General features: G+C 42.5%; 1 protein-coding gene across 6 annotated transcripts in view; it reads right to left on the bottom strand.

The window, feature by feature from the left end:
* The window catches only part of SMOC1 (SPARC related modular calcium binding 1), a 128,119-nt gene that overhangs the window by 78,761 nt on the left and 31,336 nt on the right, over nt 1–18,022 (bottom strand). For all 6 annotated transcript variants that reach the window (XM_071744499.1, XM_071744498.1, XM_071744500.1 and 3 more), the window contains exons 2-3: nt 10,569–10,740; nt 4,011–4,123 (exon numbers count right to left, since the gene is read on the bottom strand). In XM_071744499.1, the coding sequence (XP_071600600.1) occupies nt 4,011–4,123; nt 10,569–10,740 (285 nt within the window). The remainder of the gene's footprint in view (nt 1–4,010; nt 4,124–10,568; nt 10,741–18,022) is intronic.

Below are 18,022 nucleotides of genomic sequence, written 5' to 3'. Positions count from 1 at the left end.
CAGACACTGCCCTACGTAGCAGCCCTATGCTGCCCATCACAGAACAGCAGAGGAGCTATGTTCTCTTCACCACCCTAAAGCCCCATCCAATTCATGGTAGTACCAACCCCAGATTCACAGTTTTGTACTTCATGCAGTGCCAAGAATTGGAAAGGTCAGATTTGAACTGCTTGTAGAGAACAGATATACTTTGTGCTGCTTTCTGTTTACTCAGTGATTGTAATTCAGCTTCTAATCAAGAGGATAATGACAAAATACACGACCAACAGTTCAACTTGGCTAAGATCAAGCAGGGTCTGTGAACAAGATGTACCACTACCAAATGCAGCTCCCAAACCTGCATTGTTCCGTGTCTTTCACTCCTGCAAAACTTGCAAGAATTTCCAAGAATCACTTGAAGGATCATAGCAAGGATAATGGTGTAGATTTTAACACCTGTTGTACATGCATCTGCAAAAAAGTCTCAGCTCAAGACCCAAAAGTCACCTATATTTGATTGAGTGCTATAACAATTAAGACATTATACATATATGCATCTTTATTTCTACTGTCAGAATTTTTCTACCAAATATTCCTCTGCTAAGTTACACAGAAGACAGGAAGTTGTTGAAAAAACATCCCCTGGCCAACTCCACAGGGTATAACCTGAAGCTTGTGTCTGCTTAGATTCTTGTTGGGATGGGGATTCAAAGTTGAAGAGTATGGTATTTCTCCTAAAAACTTCATTGAGAGATAACTGTTCTGGACTTCCCAGCTGAGATTTTGGAGTTTGCATGGAGCAATTCTGGATACTGAACTAGAATAAACCAACAGCAGTTCAGAGAAGACTTCAACAATACCTCAAGGACTTCAAGAACTGGCCTACATAGCTTCCCTGCACACAAGAACCTAGGGGTGCCAATTCTCTGCACAAGACATGCAGTATCCAAAGCACCTTCACCAGATGAGATCTATTCATGAGTTGCTGGAAGCAAAAACCGATTTAGACTGTTCAAAAAAGTTCTATTTTTAATTCATCCTTTTAAAATCAAAGTTTAACTAATTTGGACCAAAAGCTAAAGCAAATGCTTGTCTTAAATTCAAGTTAAAACCAGCTAGCTTCCTCAGACATTGTCTTTCATTCACATCTTACAGAGGCACAACGACCTTAAAAACTACAACAAATGATTAAGCTGGTTCCATACACACTGAGGTATGTGGAGTGCAAGGTATTTTTATGATCCAAGGAATGATATGAATTTCAGTTAATTCCAGCTACAGAGGGATCAGAGGCTTCCTTCATTATGCCAGGTAAAACAAAATCATTTAAATGTTCACAGATAGGACTAAGCAGAGGAAGAATGTAAAAAAAAACCCTCTTGGCTTGCAATTTTTGTAAGCAATTGCATGCTGCCCCTCCACTGGCAACCCACACTGGCCAGGGAATGTGCAGAAAAGAGGCCCAGAAACTGCTCAGTAATACAAACAGCAGTACCAACCTTCCAAATAAGGCTTTGTTTCAAGCACTCAGTCCAGCATATTAGGATAAAAATTTCACCTTTACCACCTACTTTTCTCTCCAAGAGGTTGATGGGCAGCTGAAAGATATTAGAAAGACAGCTTTTCTTCCCTGTTTTTGGTTTTAGTTGTTTGTTTGGGTTTTTTTAAACTATAAAGTTTAACGTGGAACACTTAGTTGACCCACTGTGCTAGGTTTTATAATTATTCCCCTCCAGTGCCAATATAACCTGAGCCACTCTGTACAAAACTGAATTTCAGCAACTAGAATGCAGTTCAACTGGAAGAAACTGTAGCCATCTTCTGTTATCCCCACCTTCCCAACATGTTCCACACTATATACAAATATGATGCTGCTCCAAAGTAGTACACAATGTTGACATGATCTATAAAACTTTCCCCACTTCACCATTAAAAAAACCCAAATAACAAAAACACTCCCACACACCAGATAATGGGAGGAATGAAAGCCTTTGGTGGGTTATCACAAGAAAAAAATCTTTCCTCTTCCCGCAGGCATCACAAAGTGTTTGAAACAACCCCAAAGCTTTTTTGTATCATCTTTTTGAAGCCAATATCGATTATATTTTCGACTATTTTTCTGCCTTCAGACCTTGCAAGTAATAACTAATAAATCCTAAAATTTCTCTGATGCACAAGGTCTCTACAGTGATGTTAGGGATAGGGAAGCTAAGACAAAAAAGGCTGTGATTTACCTAAGCTGACAAAGTAGATGTCACCAGGATTGCAGGATTTTGGTTTTGAGATGCGTGCTTAACTGAGCAGACAGCATTCCACTCCTACCTGTTAGGGAACTGCACTCAAGTAATTTTTACCATCCAGTTCAGTTAGCAGTGGGACACTACTCAATATGCTACTGGTAACAAAATCAAGCCTCTCTCCACTCCCACCCAGCCAGAGCAAACCATTCTTCTTCTCAATCTCCTTCATGAGGTCTTTTTGCCATTCCTACAACTTCTCAGAGTTCTGCAAGGACCTCACCCAGTCCAACTATTTCTGAAGTATGCTCGGTGACCAGGACAACTCATTTTTAATAATTATTGAAGGCCACCAAATCATAAGCCTCCTCTGCTACCCCTGCCCGAGACAGCCTGTTCTCAAGAGAAGCAGCACTATGGAATATTCTGCAATCCAAGCACAGCATTCATCTCCAGCAAGTGAGCAGTGATCAAAAACCAAATGAGTCAGTCTCACCATCTCTCTGGCAGACCCTGAAACCACAACAAGGCATAGAAAATGTAACAGGAATTTGTCACTGACAAGTACCCTGAGAGGGAAGAAGCTCAACAGACCACTCCTTTTGCTGGGATAGATGACTTACAGATAACAACTGACAAAGTTTGGTGTACCCTGTTCCATGTGAACCACTGCTCTCATCCTGAGGGAAAAACTTACCTCTCATAGAATCATAGAAAGTTAGGGGTTGGAAGGGACTTCAAAGAACATCTAGTCCAACCCCCCTGTCAGAGCAGGGTCACCCCCAGCAGGTCACACAGGAATTAATCCAGCTGGGTTTTGAATGTCTCCAGGGAAGGAGACGCTACAACCTCCCTGGGCAGTCTGTGCCAGTGCTCTGTCACCCTCACACTGAAAAAAATTCTTCCTATTATTTATACAGAACCACTACTACTCTGGTTTATAACCATTGGCCCTTGTCCTATTTTTAGTCACCCCTGAGAAAAGCTTTACTCCATCCTCCTGGCACTCACCCCTTACATATTTATAAACACTGATGAGGTCACCCCTCAGTCTCCTCTTCTCCAAGCTGAAGAGACCCAGCTCCCTCAGCCTTTCCTCATAAGGCAGATGTTCCACCACCTTCATCATCTTGGTCGCTCTGTGCTGCTCTTTCAAGCAGTTTCCTGTCCCTCTGGAACTGAGGGGCCCAGAACTGGACACAATATTCCAGATGTGGCCACACCGGGGTAAAGTAGAGGGGAAGGAGAACCTCTCTCAACCTACTAATCACCCCTCTTCTAATGCACCCCAGGATGCATTAGCCAACATTGTTGGCTCATGGTCATCCTTCCATCCACCAGCACCCCCAGGTCCCTTTCTCCTATGCTGTTCTCCAACAGCTCAGTCCCCAACCTATACTGGTACCTGGGGTTATTCTTTCCAGATGCAAGACTTTACACTTGCCCTTGTTGTAATTCATTAAATTTCTCCCTGCCCAACTCTCTAGCCTATCTAGGTCCCTCTGAATGGCAGCACAGCCTTCTGGGGAACTCTCCTACAACTTGGTTCTGTTTCTGTGCTATCCTTGAGGGGCTGATGTTGTTTGTTTCTGTGCTAGAGGTGGATGTCATTACATATGTATGTGTTTTTCAGCTTCCAGTTGGTTAAACAAGTCCTCAGCTTTCAGCACTATCACCTGAGTAGCCAAGAGTATGCACCCATGCTGATATCATCACTTGGCTCATGCCTTAACAATGAATCTCCTGCAGCAAGAAGAAGGCAGACTGGTTGAAATAAGCCAGTTGAAATTTTACCTGTGTGAATGAGCCATCCTCATTGCATTCTGGGATGAAGACCGCTTCCTGGGGCTTCTTCGCCTGTTCCAGTGCTTGAGCTCTCTCTAATCGACACTTGCTTTGGCCAGCATCTACAAGGAGAAAAACAAAACCCACTTAGATTGCAAAAAACATTTGGCCACTTCAAAAGCTACCAGATGCACCAGGCAGCTGTGGGGGGAGCAAAGAAACACAAGGTATCCAGGACCATTACCTCCACATGAACAAGACAGTTGTGGGGTTAGCACTTGTGATCCCAAATACAAATATGAATCTATACAATCAAACTATAACTCAGTTATACAACTATAAAGATATGTCTAATGTACTAGGCAATAGTTTTTATGATCATCCAAAGGCTCTGTAAGCTTCTTCCAGCAAGTTTCTATGGAGTGCAATATCTATGTAGCAAAAGGCCTTCCCAAGGGGAGTTTTCTTTGTATTAACCCTGAAACTGGATGGCTGCACAAAAACCAGTAATTCAGTTCCAGAAGTGAGCAACGTGGAAGAACTGACAGACCCAGCAAAGCTTCTTCTCAAAGCAACTCTGCCAATAAGATGCTGAACTAACCAGCCTCCCATCTAAACTTTAACCTTTGTGTAGGTCAGATAAATAGATCTGCCATTGCCTGTGCTCTCCTGAAAACCCATCTCCTACTTCTAGCCCCAGTGCTTATAGCCAGGTGTGCATTACACTTTCCCATAACAGTTACTCATTTTGCTGCCAAGAAAAGATACTACTCTTCAAGCAGAGCTTGAAGCAGTTAAGAACTCAGCACTGATTTCAGATGGTGGCAGCATGTAGTATGATTTTAACCCTTTCCAGGTCGAGGTCACTTAAAGGGTATAGACCCAGACAAGCCTAACACAGATGACTGATGGGTCAAAGTGGAGAGTTCTGCCTTGCAGAGATACAGACTGACTCAGTGCTTACACTTAAAAACATAACGTCTAACAGTAATACTCTTCAGCATAGAAAGAGAAGAAAAATGCACGAGACTGACACAGAGACTAGCACCTCAAAATCTCATCATCAGTATCTTTCAACAGTATCTCAGATAGTGATGGAGATTGAATCCCCATTCTACCAGGTATGGAAATCACATTGGTTAACAAAAAATTCTGCTGTATCCTAGATGATCCCATATTCTGCTTCACGGATCACATGAACTTCAAAAACAACAGAATTATTAATACCAGCACTGAACTAGAAGGCCAGTTTGAGTTCTCAGGTCAACTGAATTCATACCACATAACAACAGAAGCAAGCTCCATCTAAGCATATCTAGAGGCAGAAACCAATGGCAATGCTGTAAATAATTTTGATAATCAAATAAACTAAAGCTTTCAAGTTGAATATTTTATTTACATGACTGATGATGCAAGAGACCAAGTTTCTACTTGGCCAGCACAGTTTCAGTTTAAACATATCATGTTAGCCCCCAAGAAGAATTTCACAAGTCTTCTGAAAGTAGTCAAATAAAACCCTTCTCTTCAGAAAATGCCATTATTCATAGCAATAGTATTCAGCACAGATGCCTGTAGCTTAAGAACTGGGTTACAAAGCAAGAGTGCCTATATCAACTCTGCCACTGACCCACTGAGTGACTATAGGTTGGTCACCTCACCTCCCTATGAGACCCTGTGTCTTTTCTCATCCTATCTGTGTCACTCAAGACTGAAATTTGTGGGGTGTTTGTGGGGTGCACCCTTTGTACATGAAGGGTACACTTTGTACTTTGATCCCTGGTGGACCTGTTATGAGTTGTATAAAGAACAAGACTGTTACGAAAAGTTTCTTGAATAAAATTTACACTGAATTTAGAGAAGCAGTATTTTCTTTTTTTTTTTTCTAATTAACCATGATATAACCTCTAAGCTGGTTCCTTCCCCCAGCCTTGCTTGCCAAAGAGGCTAGATGATCAGGCCTTGTTTGCACACCTCCCCTGGAGGACAGTCCAGCCAGCAGTACTCACCATTCCAACACACACTTGTTCCTTCAGCTGACAAGGAAGCACTGGCAATGCTGTTAACTTGAACACCCAACTATCACCTGGCAGATCTCCTGTTCAAGCTTAAGAGTCTAGTCTTGCTTGGCATGACACAGAACATTATTACAAAACCAGATGGTGTGGCTGCATCTTCTGTTTTCTAGCTGGGTGACTGAAAACACTTGCAAGTTCTGTTTCTGCTTCAAAGTTGTGAATTTCTCAGTAGACAATCAAAGCACAGGTTCACAAATGAAACTTTTCTGCTCTGAGGATACAGGACAGAGAGGTATATCTGGTACCTTTCCTGAACATAAAACAGAACCATAAAGCATTTCCACATAGCACCTACCTTAGTGCTGGGCACACTAAACTTCACAACTGAAACTGGATGCTTCACTACATAGCTGGTATGAACAGTTTGTGGTATCCCCTACAGTACAAATACATTAGTACCCCAGGCAGAAGAGACTCAGATCTTTGTCCACTTTCTCTAATGAGTAGACAAACGTGAACACAATAAAAACCCATATATAAGGGGAAGATAATATAAAAAAATCATTGCTAAAATGCAGTGAAGATAGGCAATTTTTCTCCTGTTCATGAATACTCAGCCCCAAACAGTTTTCCCATCCTTCCTCACTGATTTTCAAAGGTCATGTCACTCCTTTTACAGCCTTGGAACAACCACCTGTCATACAGTGTTGGCTGGAGAGGCCCATGCTTACCACTATCTTTTTTCTATCAATTCACAGTTCAAGTCCAGTAAAAACAGTGCCCTTAATATCAACATTTACCAGTTTGTTTTTAAAAGGACTGCCAATCTTTCTCTTCCCCACTCCACAGGCTGGTATTTTTATGTTTGCATCAATATGTGATTTCAGTGGGATGACTTCAGCTTGCTATTTTTTGCTTTGTTAATTAGAAAATGTAAAATATTACATAAGTGCCAAGCATTAAAAAGTAGCTGCCAAACAGCTCACCCCAAATAATACGCCTGAGAAATTTTACTAAAACCTGATGTTATAGATTCATGCAGCCAGTTCTGCATTTTAATTGTTTTCCTGAGTGTTTCAGTAGTTTTTCTTCCCTCTTAAAAATGTTCTCTGGACTATCAAACAACAAACTAAAGCAGAATGGCATTAACATGTGCCAGTTCAACAGTCTAGACAGACTAAATAGAACTTTATCCCCTTCCCTCCCTTACACAAGGTGAAAAACCAAAACAGGATGGCTTTTTTTTAAAAAAAAGCAGAGCAGTTTAATACTTTGACTTAAAATATCTTCAGACTTAGAACAGATTTACTGCAGCTCAGAAAGCTGCCTTTTAAAGAAAATTTTTTTCTCAAGTTGGTAGCTGGCAACTAGGAGATCTGTGAACTAAAATTGATGGTTTTGACATCTGTGGCCTAATCTGCAGAATGCAGGTGCACATAACTTTGGGTTTTGCAATGAAGTTGGCCAGTTACCATGGTTGATCTTAACCATGAACAGTTTATTCAAATGAGACCATTTCCCTCATAATGTACACAGTGCACTTCTGAATAGGCCCCAAGAATTCCAACATACTCTCTGCAACAGGCAGAGGCACTTCTGACACCACACATCAGTGTGCAAAGACCCAAGCTTTCCTTATAATACAAAGTAAGACATCCCCAAGGTTTCAAATAATACTAGCAGCAAATCTATACACTGCAAGTAGAGAAATTACCTAATTTAATTTCAATTCTACTTTTTAATCAAAAGCCCAAAAAAGGGCAAAAATTGATCCAAGCAGCTTTTGAACTACTTGTAGTTCCATTAGGTAACTGTCTCATATACAGGCCAGGTCCCCAGCAGGCATGAAGTAGTCCAGCTACACTGAAGTCAGCAGGTTCATAACCATTTACTCTATCCAATGATCTGTGTCTTTGCATATAAAAGGCAAAAATGGGACCTGAACAAATTACAAAAACAAGCTCAGCTGTCCCACAGCATATCAAACACTATCCACTCTCACCATGGTTTTCCACTTCATTTCTGACAAGTTCAACATCTGGAATCTCCAGCCTCTTTCCTTTCATCCTGACATGCTTTGCTCTTTCTGCAATACCCACATAGCATTTCTACTTCCGAGTACCCCAACTTACTTGGAGCATTCCAAAAACATGCCTTGATTTGCAAAGTCTCATTTCAGATTTTACTGACCAATTGCTGCTAAAGGAGGGACCCACATTGTTCTCCTTTGACTAGAAATAAGAACAATCAAAGAAAAACCATGGATCTAACAAGTGGACAAAGAAGTGATTTCAAAATATTTCCTGTTCAATGGAACAGTAGGCAGAGGAGAAAGATTAACTTCAAACAATCCATACCTAAGTCAGGAGGCCTTCCTTTCCAGCACATGAGCCAAAAGTTTTCTTCATCCAGGTGTCCCAGGAGATGGGTCAAAGAGCCCTGGTTATAATCCCTACCAGCAACTTAGATTCATTTTACATAGTGACTTCTCACCTAAGAACAAACTCTATACCAGCCGACTTTCAAAAACATCCACTATAAATCTAAACAGAAATTTTACAACGCTCCCACTTTTTTTTTTTTTTTTTTACTAAGTAGGTCAAGTGAGTTCCTAGAAACCAACCACTTAACACAGAACTTTAATGTGTTTTAAGCCAGAGATATCCAATATACCTATCACTGCATAATCTTGACAGCTTGCCAAAGCTCATTTAACATGCATATGCCCTTCATCCCTGCAAAGGTTTAAGGCAGAACCCTTATTTGACATCAGATCTTAAAATGCCTGCTGACAAAAGATCCAGTTAGGATGTGCTTGGCTGTGTATTTTATGTACAGCTGAGCCATCTGGAACTATTATCTGGAATCTCAGTGAGGCTCCATTTGTCATGGATATTGTAGTTTGATCATCTTAAGCTACTCCTGACTTTTAACCCTTTGTGCTGTGTGAGTGAGGGTTCAGAGGGAGTTCAGATAAATTAGTGCTTAAGGAATTTCATTGAAAAGCACGTAAGAAAGCTAGAAAAGACTGAGAGTTATGGTTCCCAAAGGCTTCTTTAAAGGTTCTTAGCTTCTTAAGAGAGTGCAGAGATCTCAGCTAAATCAAAAAGGTTCTATTCTCACTATGGAAACCATCCTGCTTGCCTTGACACAAGCACAGTTCAAATTATCAGCACATGCAACTAAAAACCTATGGTCATCTGGTGTGCAGAACTATGCCTTGCTGTCCACAACATACTTTGTCTTTTCTTTATTTTAGTTATCTGGGAAATTTTGCCTCCTCAAAGAAGCATAGTGCTCACTTCATAAGGGTAGGTTCTTAGACACAGTATCTATCACTATGCTATAGGACCATGGCCTACAGGGTCCCTTCCAGTTCCATGGGAGTTCCCTTGTAGAGCATCTCAGTCCCATTCAGAGTAGACCTGGTGCCCTATTACAGGAGAAGTTGCTTTAACAGTGCTGGTGATACCTTCCTTTGTGTGAATACAAGATATAGACATGGCCAGTCTCCTGTAGATAGGCACACCTGTCCCAGCTGTCTGGATTTGGCAAGAACAGTGAGCTTTACACAAAACTAGAGGTCATATTCCTCATGTGACTAGAAGAACAAAATCAGTAGCAGAAGTTGTCAAACACTCCCAGCTTATTAGGTACTGTATAGTACCAGAGGGTAAGTGGGAAAAGGAAAGGAGAACACAACTAGTTTCAGCTAAGCATGTCATTTGTGTCAGAGAGCAGAAAGGGAAGTATAGTTTCCCTGTACTTAAAATAAAAGTCTTTAGTTGTCTTTAGTTACTTCTTTAGGACTTTTTGCAATCATGATATACAGCAGGCTGTGTGGTTTGTCCGTCAACATTTCTTCCACTCCAGAAATAGATGCTTTTGCATACAGATGTGCCACATTTCAGATCTCATGTTTTAAGTGACTGAAGAGTGACAGTTTATGTGCTGATACCAGCCATGGACCTGCTTATCTCCACCACTCTGCTCAAGCGATGAAAGCAGAAGTAGTACTCCCATCCTACTCCTTATTACTGTGATACTCAAAAATGCATCACTTGCAGTCACAGTCCAACCACTTCTTGGGACCTGGGAAGAAAGTTTCCAGGCTCCCACTATGCAGAAAGAAGCATGATTTAAAGGCCTTTTTCTATGTTATGGGACAGAGGCTGCCAAAAAGCAACAAAGCAGTGAGGAGAGAAGAAAAGAAACAAAAAACCTCAGCTCCTCACTGGCACAGGCAGCAAGGAAGGTCTCTCCTTTCAGGATCTGAATTTGCATTTCCATGGAGGCAGCTCCTTTTGCTCTGCAGACATCTCTTTTGGCCCTTTTGCAGTGATCTCTCTGGCTCTTTCCCCTTCTTTCATTGATTATCAGTTGGTTCTTACTCCTTCCCCTTGAACCCAGACAACCAGGCTCACAAGAACACACAATTTCAATCAGATGACTTACAAAGCATGGTATGAAACTCAAGGACCCAAGAATCCAGTTTCTGATGAGGTAGGAACTCAATAATCCTCTCCTTCAAAGGCATTTGAAATCCACCTACCTTTGCACCGGCCACGATGTGTCACGCTCAGACCCGAGTCACGGCACTTCGCTCTCTGGTAGTCGCACATGGACTCGTACGTTCTGCCATCAGAGGCACAGAGGGCTTTGGACTGGGACCTGGAGCAATGCAGGTTACACTGAGGGTCTCTGTCACGGTCGCTTATTAAAAACTGAAGGAAGTGGGGGAGAAAAAATAAAGAGAAAAAGAGAGAGAAGAAGGAAGGGAGGAAGGAGAAGGGAAGGTGGGAAGGAAGGTGGGAAGGAGAGAAGGAGGGAAGGAGGGAAGGAGGGAAGGAGGGAAGGAGGGAAGGAGGGAAGGAGGGAAGGAGGGAAGGAGGGAAGGAAGGAAGGAGGGAAGGAAGGAAGGAAGGAAGGAAGGAAGGAAGGAAGGAAGGAAGGAAGGAAGGAAGGAAGGAAGGAAGGAAGGAAGGAAGGAAGGAAGGAAGGAAGGAAGGAAGGAAGGAAGGAAGGAAGGAAGGAAGGAAGGAAGGAAGGAAGGAAGGAAGGAAGGAAGGAAGGAAGGAAAAGGAAGAGAAAAAAAAAGTAAATTGATTTTGTTTCCCAAAGCAGAGCACAGTATTTTGTTTTTATGACAGTAGCAATACAGTTTGTAATTTAAACTGCCTACCAAAGTTGACTTGGCCTGAAGGTAACTTAATCAAATACATACAACTTTAAAAAAAATTAAGAGTTTTTGCCATTCCATTTTCTTTAAAAGAACAAAAATATTACTTGTTCTGTCTCACCTCTGAAAATGTAAGATGTCCAAAGCCAAACAACCCACATGGCAAAGGCAATACTGAGTCACAACAGCCCAGTTTGCCCAGCACCCTGACACTGTTTCTGCTGCAACACAGTTTTAGTCAGAAGTGAAATAAATTTATCACCAAGGATGGAGGAACCCAAATAACTGACCAAGAATGGCCTTGGCAGTTGAACCATGTCTGTTGTCAGCATTATGCCACCAGTTATTTGGTTTTTAAAGCATTATTTATGTCATCTAAGGACACCTCCTGCGACAGCATACTTGCACACTCCTAAAGTGTCAAAACCCACCTGGACACATTTCTATGTGACCTGCTATTGGTGATCCTGCTCTGGCAAGGACGTTGGACTAGATGATCTTTCAAGGTTCCTTCCAACCCCTAACTTTGTCATTTTGGAGTGCCCCATTTTGCTCCTTCCTGATGATGTGCTGCCCAGCTGGCAATGGCATTCCACACATCCCACAGTGTCATCTGCACACTCCCTGAAAAGCTAGTTCTTTTCACAAGTTGGTCATCATTGTGACTCTCTTCTTCCAAGCATTCAGTTTGGATGCATCCTGTTTTGTACTAACATGGCACTCTTGTCAGTCTCATTATGAGGAAACCCAGTCTTCTAATTACTCAGCCAAAATATTTCCTCCATACTACAATCACTGCTGTTTCCCTTATGAGAAATAAAATGCCTTATCTTTTGGAGATATGGAAACCCAACATGTATATGAATGAGCCCCCAGTTTCTGTCCACTTGTTCTCTGCAAATTCCAACATCTGGCAGTAGTTTATAATTGCACCCACAGCTGTACTGAGCTCACTAGAGGGATACCCAGGTCTCTCTCCCATGTTCATACTGACTTCCTGAAGACTCCAGATACCAGTCCTCTTTCCATAACCATTGGAAGAGTTTCAACAGGACACAACAGTAGCAGCCCTTTTCACTTCCCACAGTACCCCAACTCAGTGGTGAAGTAAGTCAGGCCTTTAACCACTACCCAAACCCAACCACCTGCTCACTCTTGAAACAAGTCCCACAAGCATTAAACAAAGAAAAGGGAAGTTAAACCTGCCTTGTACTTCCTCTTCCCAAGCTCCCATCTCTTAAGCCTCCCACAAGCCCTGAGGGGACCGGAGTTGCTTTTTAATACCCCAGCATCCCAGTTCACTGTCAAAGCAGTTACCAGCTCAGCTGTTTGGAGCTGTCTGGCAAGTGGGCACTGACTGACACCCTGTCTGCATGCACAAAGCCAGGGCTCTCCAAGTGTGTTGATAGCTGGATGCCTTACAGGGAAGCCTGAGTCACTGCCATAACCACCTTGGTGTTACAGTTGCCTACAAAGCTGCCTCCTCTGTGCTTTGAGGTTAAAGCTGTTGAAAAAACATTGCCTGGAGCTCAGTTTGGGTTTGCTTTTAACCACTCCAAAAACATGCATCTCTGAAAGCTGGTTTTTTTTTGTGACAATAAAAAAAAAAAAAAAAATCACCTCCTTTCTCTCCCCAATTAAATGAGAAGTTGCATATTTTCATATAAAAACATATTAGCTCTATACTGCTGGATATTTTGAATACTCATGCAGTACTAAAACCCCTATTTAAACATGACAGATGGGGAAAAATAAGCAAGATCTACACTTGTTTGAATCTGTGTGGGGCAAATCTTTCGGAAAAAAAACAACAAAAACCCCATCCCAGACTCGCCAAAATTTGTAACAGCACAGAGTTTTTAAAATGTTTTTGTTTCTTTTCTCCAACACTTTCTATAACCTGGCAACACCTGTTCCAAATAGGAAATTGGAAAATTTAAACCTGAAGGCAATTTTAAATGGTTTATAGAGACCTGGACTAGATTATGAAAGCACTGTAAAGCTGGGCCAGATTTTTGGCCAGTTCTTGGACTATCAGAAGTTAGCTTGGAATTGCTCTGTTTACAGTAAAGTCTTTCTGAAGCCCCCAGCGTGCAGTGTGGTAACTGTAAATACACAACAAAAAGCAGCAGACTGAAGATGCTGAACCTCCCCTCCCAGTGTGTGATGTCAGAGACCCTGAAAGCTTTACAAGGCTTTTCAGCTGTTTGTATAAGCAGACTTCAAAAACAGAGCTGCCTGATGGCACAGTATGGTGCACAAACAGCAATTAAATATTCAGCTAAACACAGAAGCCATTCTGGTTCCAGAGAAACACGTGCATCTGCCATTTCTCACAACTCTGAGGGCTTGGGCTACTGGCATGAAAGCTTTTGCAAGTCCCTTGTGTAAGAAGATCACAGATCAGAGGTGCACCAAAAAAGCCAGAATCAAACCATATTGCCAACTTACTGAAAACTCAGCTTGTTTAATGAAAATTCACCTAAGCTTTCTGCAGCCTGTTTCATACTTAGTATGAAATGACCCTCAAAAACCTGTAACACCCCTCCTTCCAAAACAGGCATCTCAGTAACAGAGAGCCCTTCTCAGGGATGACAAATGAGTTAAACCTAAGGCTATGGAACAGCTTTCCACTGGTGCCTCCTCACAGAGAGAAGGGGAGCAGCTCAGCACTGATTAAGTATGAGGGCCTGAGGAAACATGCAGAGTGCCCCAGTGCAGTCTATGAAGTACTTGCCTACCCAAATTAAGCCAAGAACCATGTTATGAAAAAAAAAAAAAAAAAAAAAAAAAAAAAAGCACCTTTGTAGCATTTGATTTGTAACGTGGATTACAGTAGGGAGCCCACACAGCATGTTAGGTGCTTTCCAGACACTGAAAATGCCACACCTGCCTTGCCAAAGAAGTTTATGGTTTACATAGTTGCACAAGATGGTGCTTGTTTTGTTCAGCTAGATTACAATTTTAGAAGTCTGCATTAATTTCCAGAAGTATCCAGGATCATGCCTGTCTGATCAGTGTTCTTCAGACAGCACTGCCAGAAAGGCCAGATCTCCTGGAGTTGCTAGAGAAGGGCTTCAGAAATTCCCCCTTACTGTAGGACAGCTGCTCCACTGTAGCTCAGAGCCCTTCTCTTTGCTTAGCAGCCTTGCCAGCTTTCAGGTAGTAAAGTAGTGTTTCTGCCCTGTCTCTAGCTGCAAAGCCTTCATGCTACAGAACTGACCATCAGCACAGGCCACCCAGACCCATTTCACGTACCATCTAGTTTGAGTGTCCATCCCCTCTTGCCCAGCACAAAAAATACTTTCTATCAGATACTTGATTCTTGATTCTATCAGATACTCAGATACTTGAAGAAAAACACGGGATGAACTTTGAAATATGTGCCTGCCCATGGGAACAGCTTCAATCTTTGATTTCAACATCTAGGACTACATAAGTTACTCATTTCCAGTTCTTTATTCACACTTTGAGCAAGGAGGCTCTTTCCCAACAAGCACAGCCCTGCCCAAGAGACCACCTTGGTCCATTGCAGGAGATCCTGCTGAGCCAGGAAGAGGGCTGAAGCAATGTGCAAAGGATGCCCTGATGCCTGACTACCAACCCTCCCCAGACACAGCCAAGGCAATAACATGATTCTCTGGTCACTTCAAACCAGAGGAAGCATAGCAAGATAAAACATTCCACCTTTAACACCAAATGTCCTACCATGACCCTTGAAGCTCAAAACCCAAAGCTTGTGATCCTAACAGCTTCAGGATGCCCATACAAAACAGACTTTGCAAACAGCAGCATCAGCACCCGCAGAGCTACCTTTGGTGCTGTACAGGCAGATACACCATGTGAACAGGTCTGGACTCAGGGAAACAGGAACTCTGCAAAAAACACACACAGCACTTACCAAGTGCACACACAGATTTCCAAGTTTCCTCTAGGAAGAGGGAAAAAAGCCTTGGCTCTGAGATTTCTCAAAGCTTCTTTTTGATATCAGTGTTTGCATTTGCTTCAGCATCCAAAATAAATGGGACTGGGAATGGTGTCACTGGCTTATCCGTCTGAAGAGAAAAAAACAAACCCCACAAAAATCATACAAAATCATAATCTACTTTCCCGGCAAATGTTGGAATTGACCAGATTGCAAATGCTATCCCTGAAATGTGATTCCATTAAATGGAGGCTTGATACTACAATAATACACTGTTATTAGACAACTATATTTGTATTTTTCACAAATTTGCTTACATTAGGGGAGCCTGCACAGATCCTACACCAGTCAGTTTGAGTCCCTGGATGCTCTTAGAGCATCTTTTTATGTCCAATTCTGTATCTGTATAAAGACATAAACCTTCTCCTTTAGCAAATACATTTACACAGGTGCTTGCAGAAACCACTTCCCAAACTACTTTCTGCTTCTTTGGACTTGAAAAGAAAAAGGAAAGATAAGAGGTCAGAATAAAGTTAACTTTGCTAACAAAGCATATCTGTTCTTTCTCTCCACACCTCAACACCACTGCTGACAAACAACAAACACTGATTAAAGGCTTTTTAATGCCTGTGAAGGAAAGCAGACTCCCTGCAGCTGCACAGCAGCTGGGAACACTTGTGTTATTTAGCAGGGAAAGGTCTGACCCCACAAGTGAAAATGAGCTTGGTGGTCACTCACTCTATTCACCATCTGGATACATTATAAGCACAAACAGAACAGCAGAGCCCTTTGTGACAGGAGTAATAAGAAATGGCCAAGGCACTGCAGTACCACAGTAATGTGCTTTAGAGAGGCCTCAGGGAAAAAGAGCAAGGGACACAAGTGACACCAATATGAGAAAGTGGAAGCCTATTAAGAAACAAATCTACAAGACAAGAGTCCACTACAGATCAAAACAGAGGAGCGTCTCCTGTTCAGCAGCTTTGCTTCTGATGAGTGCTGCAGGCTGGGGAGTAGAAAGAGGGAGACAATAGTTCATGCAGTTCCCTACTCCTGTTTTGGCAGACTTCAACCTTGAAGACCCTTAGAATACATCTTTGGAAAAAGTGATCCATCTAGGTACATTCATATGACAGAGATCATTCACCCATTTGCCTGAGCACTCAGACTGGTCCATCTTGAGTATAAATGAGCAGGTACTTCTCAGGGAGAACTCCCCACAAAAACCAGAACCATTTATACATTACAAGAGAATCAAACCTTCTGGATATTTTTGTTGCTTTTGGAAAGCATCAGTTCACATTTCCTAGTTTTAACCTTCACAGATTTATGCCTTGATTTCCAGCTCCAAATTGGTACAACCAGCCATACTAGACACAGAGCTGAAGGCAAGTCCCAGCATTAATCAGAGCCAGACTCTCAGCCCCATGGCAGGTTGCCTGCAGGGCACAAGAACTTCAGATTCAACCACGGGTTTCGGACTTCAGCCAAGTTTCCTGCCATGGAACCAGAAGCCTAGCAGACCTCAAATATATCAAAGATCCTACTCTAATCCACAGACTCAAAATGCTTGGCTTCTAGAAATATGAAGACAAAATGTGAAAGCCTGCTTGGGCTGGGGCTGTCAGGGCTTGCAGTCTCTTCCACATGCAGAAATCAACCAACCAGAACCACCACAACTCCCAACAGCTTACCAAGGCATCCAGCCTCTGTCCTCAAAGTGCCCATGCAGCCCAAAAACCTCTCAAGGAAAAAAAGGCTTTCAAAGCAAGTTTTCTGGAAAGTTTGTAGTGTTTGGGGGTAACAAAAGGAGGGCAACCAGGCTGGTGAAAGGACTCGAGCACAGACCCTACGAAGAGAGGCTGAGGGAGCTGGGGCTGTTCAGCCTGGAGAAGAGGAGGCTCAGGGGAGACCTCATCACTCTCTACAACTACCTGAAAGGAGGTTGGAGCCAAGTGGGGGTTGGTCTCTTTTCCCAGACGACTTTCAACAAGACAAGAGGGCATGGTCTTAAGTTGTGCCAGGGGAAGTTTAGGTTAGATATTAGAAAGAATTTCTTTACAGAGAGGGTGATCAGACATTGGAATGGGCTGCCCAGTGAAGTGGTGGATTCTCCGTCCCTGGAGATATTTAGAAAGAGCCTGGATGTGGCACTCAGTGCCATGGTGCGGTATCCTCAGCAATAGTGGATCAAGGGTTGGACTTGATGATCTCTGAGGTCCCTTCAAACCCAGCCAATTCTATGATTCTATGAACAAGAGGAAGAGAATGCTTTATTTTAATATTCCCTTTTTGGAAACACTTGCAAGTTTGTATTTCACTTGCAACTGAATGACTTTGGTTTAAGAATATGCTTTTAAACCAGTTTCTACATCTTAACAAGGAGTTGCGTGGGTGTTTTCTGAACCCTACCATTTTATACTGAGGCTTCACAGAACCACCAAAAGTTAGGGGTTGGAAGGGACCTCAAAACATCATCCAGTCCAACTGCCCTGCCAGAGCAGGGTCACCTTTAAGAGGTCACATAGGAATGCATCCAGGAGGGTTTTGAATGTCTCAAGGGAAGGAGACCCCACAGCCTCCCTGGGTTAATGCTTTCCTGACACATTTTAGAAGGGCACAGCACCTTCCCCAGACAGAAGGGAGTTATAAGAAGGATATTGTAATACTTGAATATATTCCTTCAGTCATCCCACCTGCAAAGTGAGGAGTCCAGCCTGAGTTAAAGCACCACTTATGTTTCAAGCCCAGGCCCCCAGCTGTGCAAACAAGAATGGGTTCAAAGCACACAGCCCAAACCTGAGGACGGTGAAGGCTGGGCAAACATGGGATCACACCACAAAGCAGGCACACTCTAGCTACACTTGTATGAGTTGAATTCAAGACAGTTTTCTGTCCTTAC

Source organism: Heliangelus exortis, chromosome 5, assembly GCF_036169615.1.
Source record: "Heliangelus exortis chromosome 5, bHelExo1.hap1, whole genome shotgun sequence".
NCBI classification, from domain to species: domain Eukaryota; kingdom Metazoa; phylum Chordata; class Aves; order Apodiformes; family Trochilidae; genus Heliangelus; species Heliangelus exortis.
Note: the sequence above shows the minus strand (reverse complement) of the source record. Positions and strands in the feature narration are given on the sequence as shown.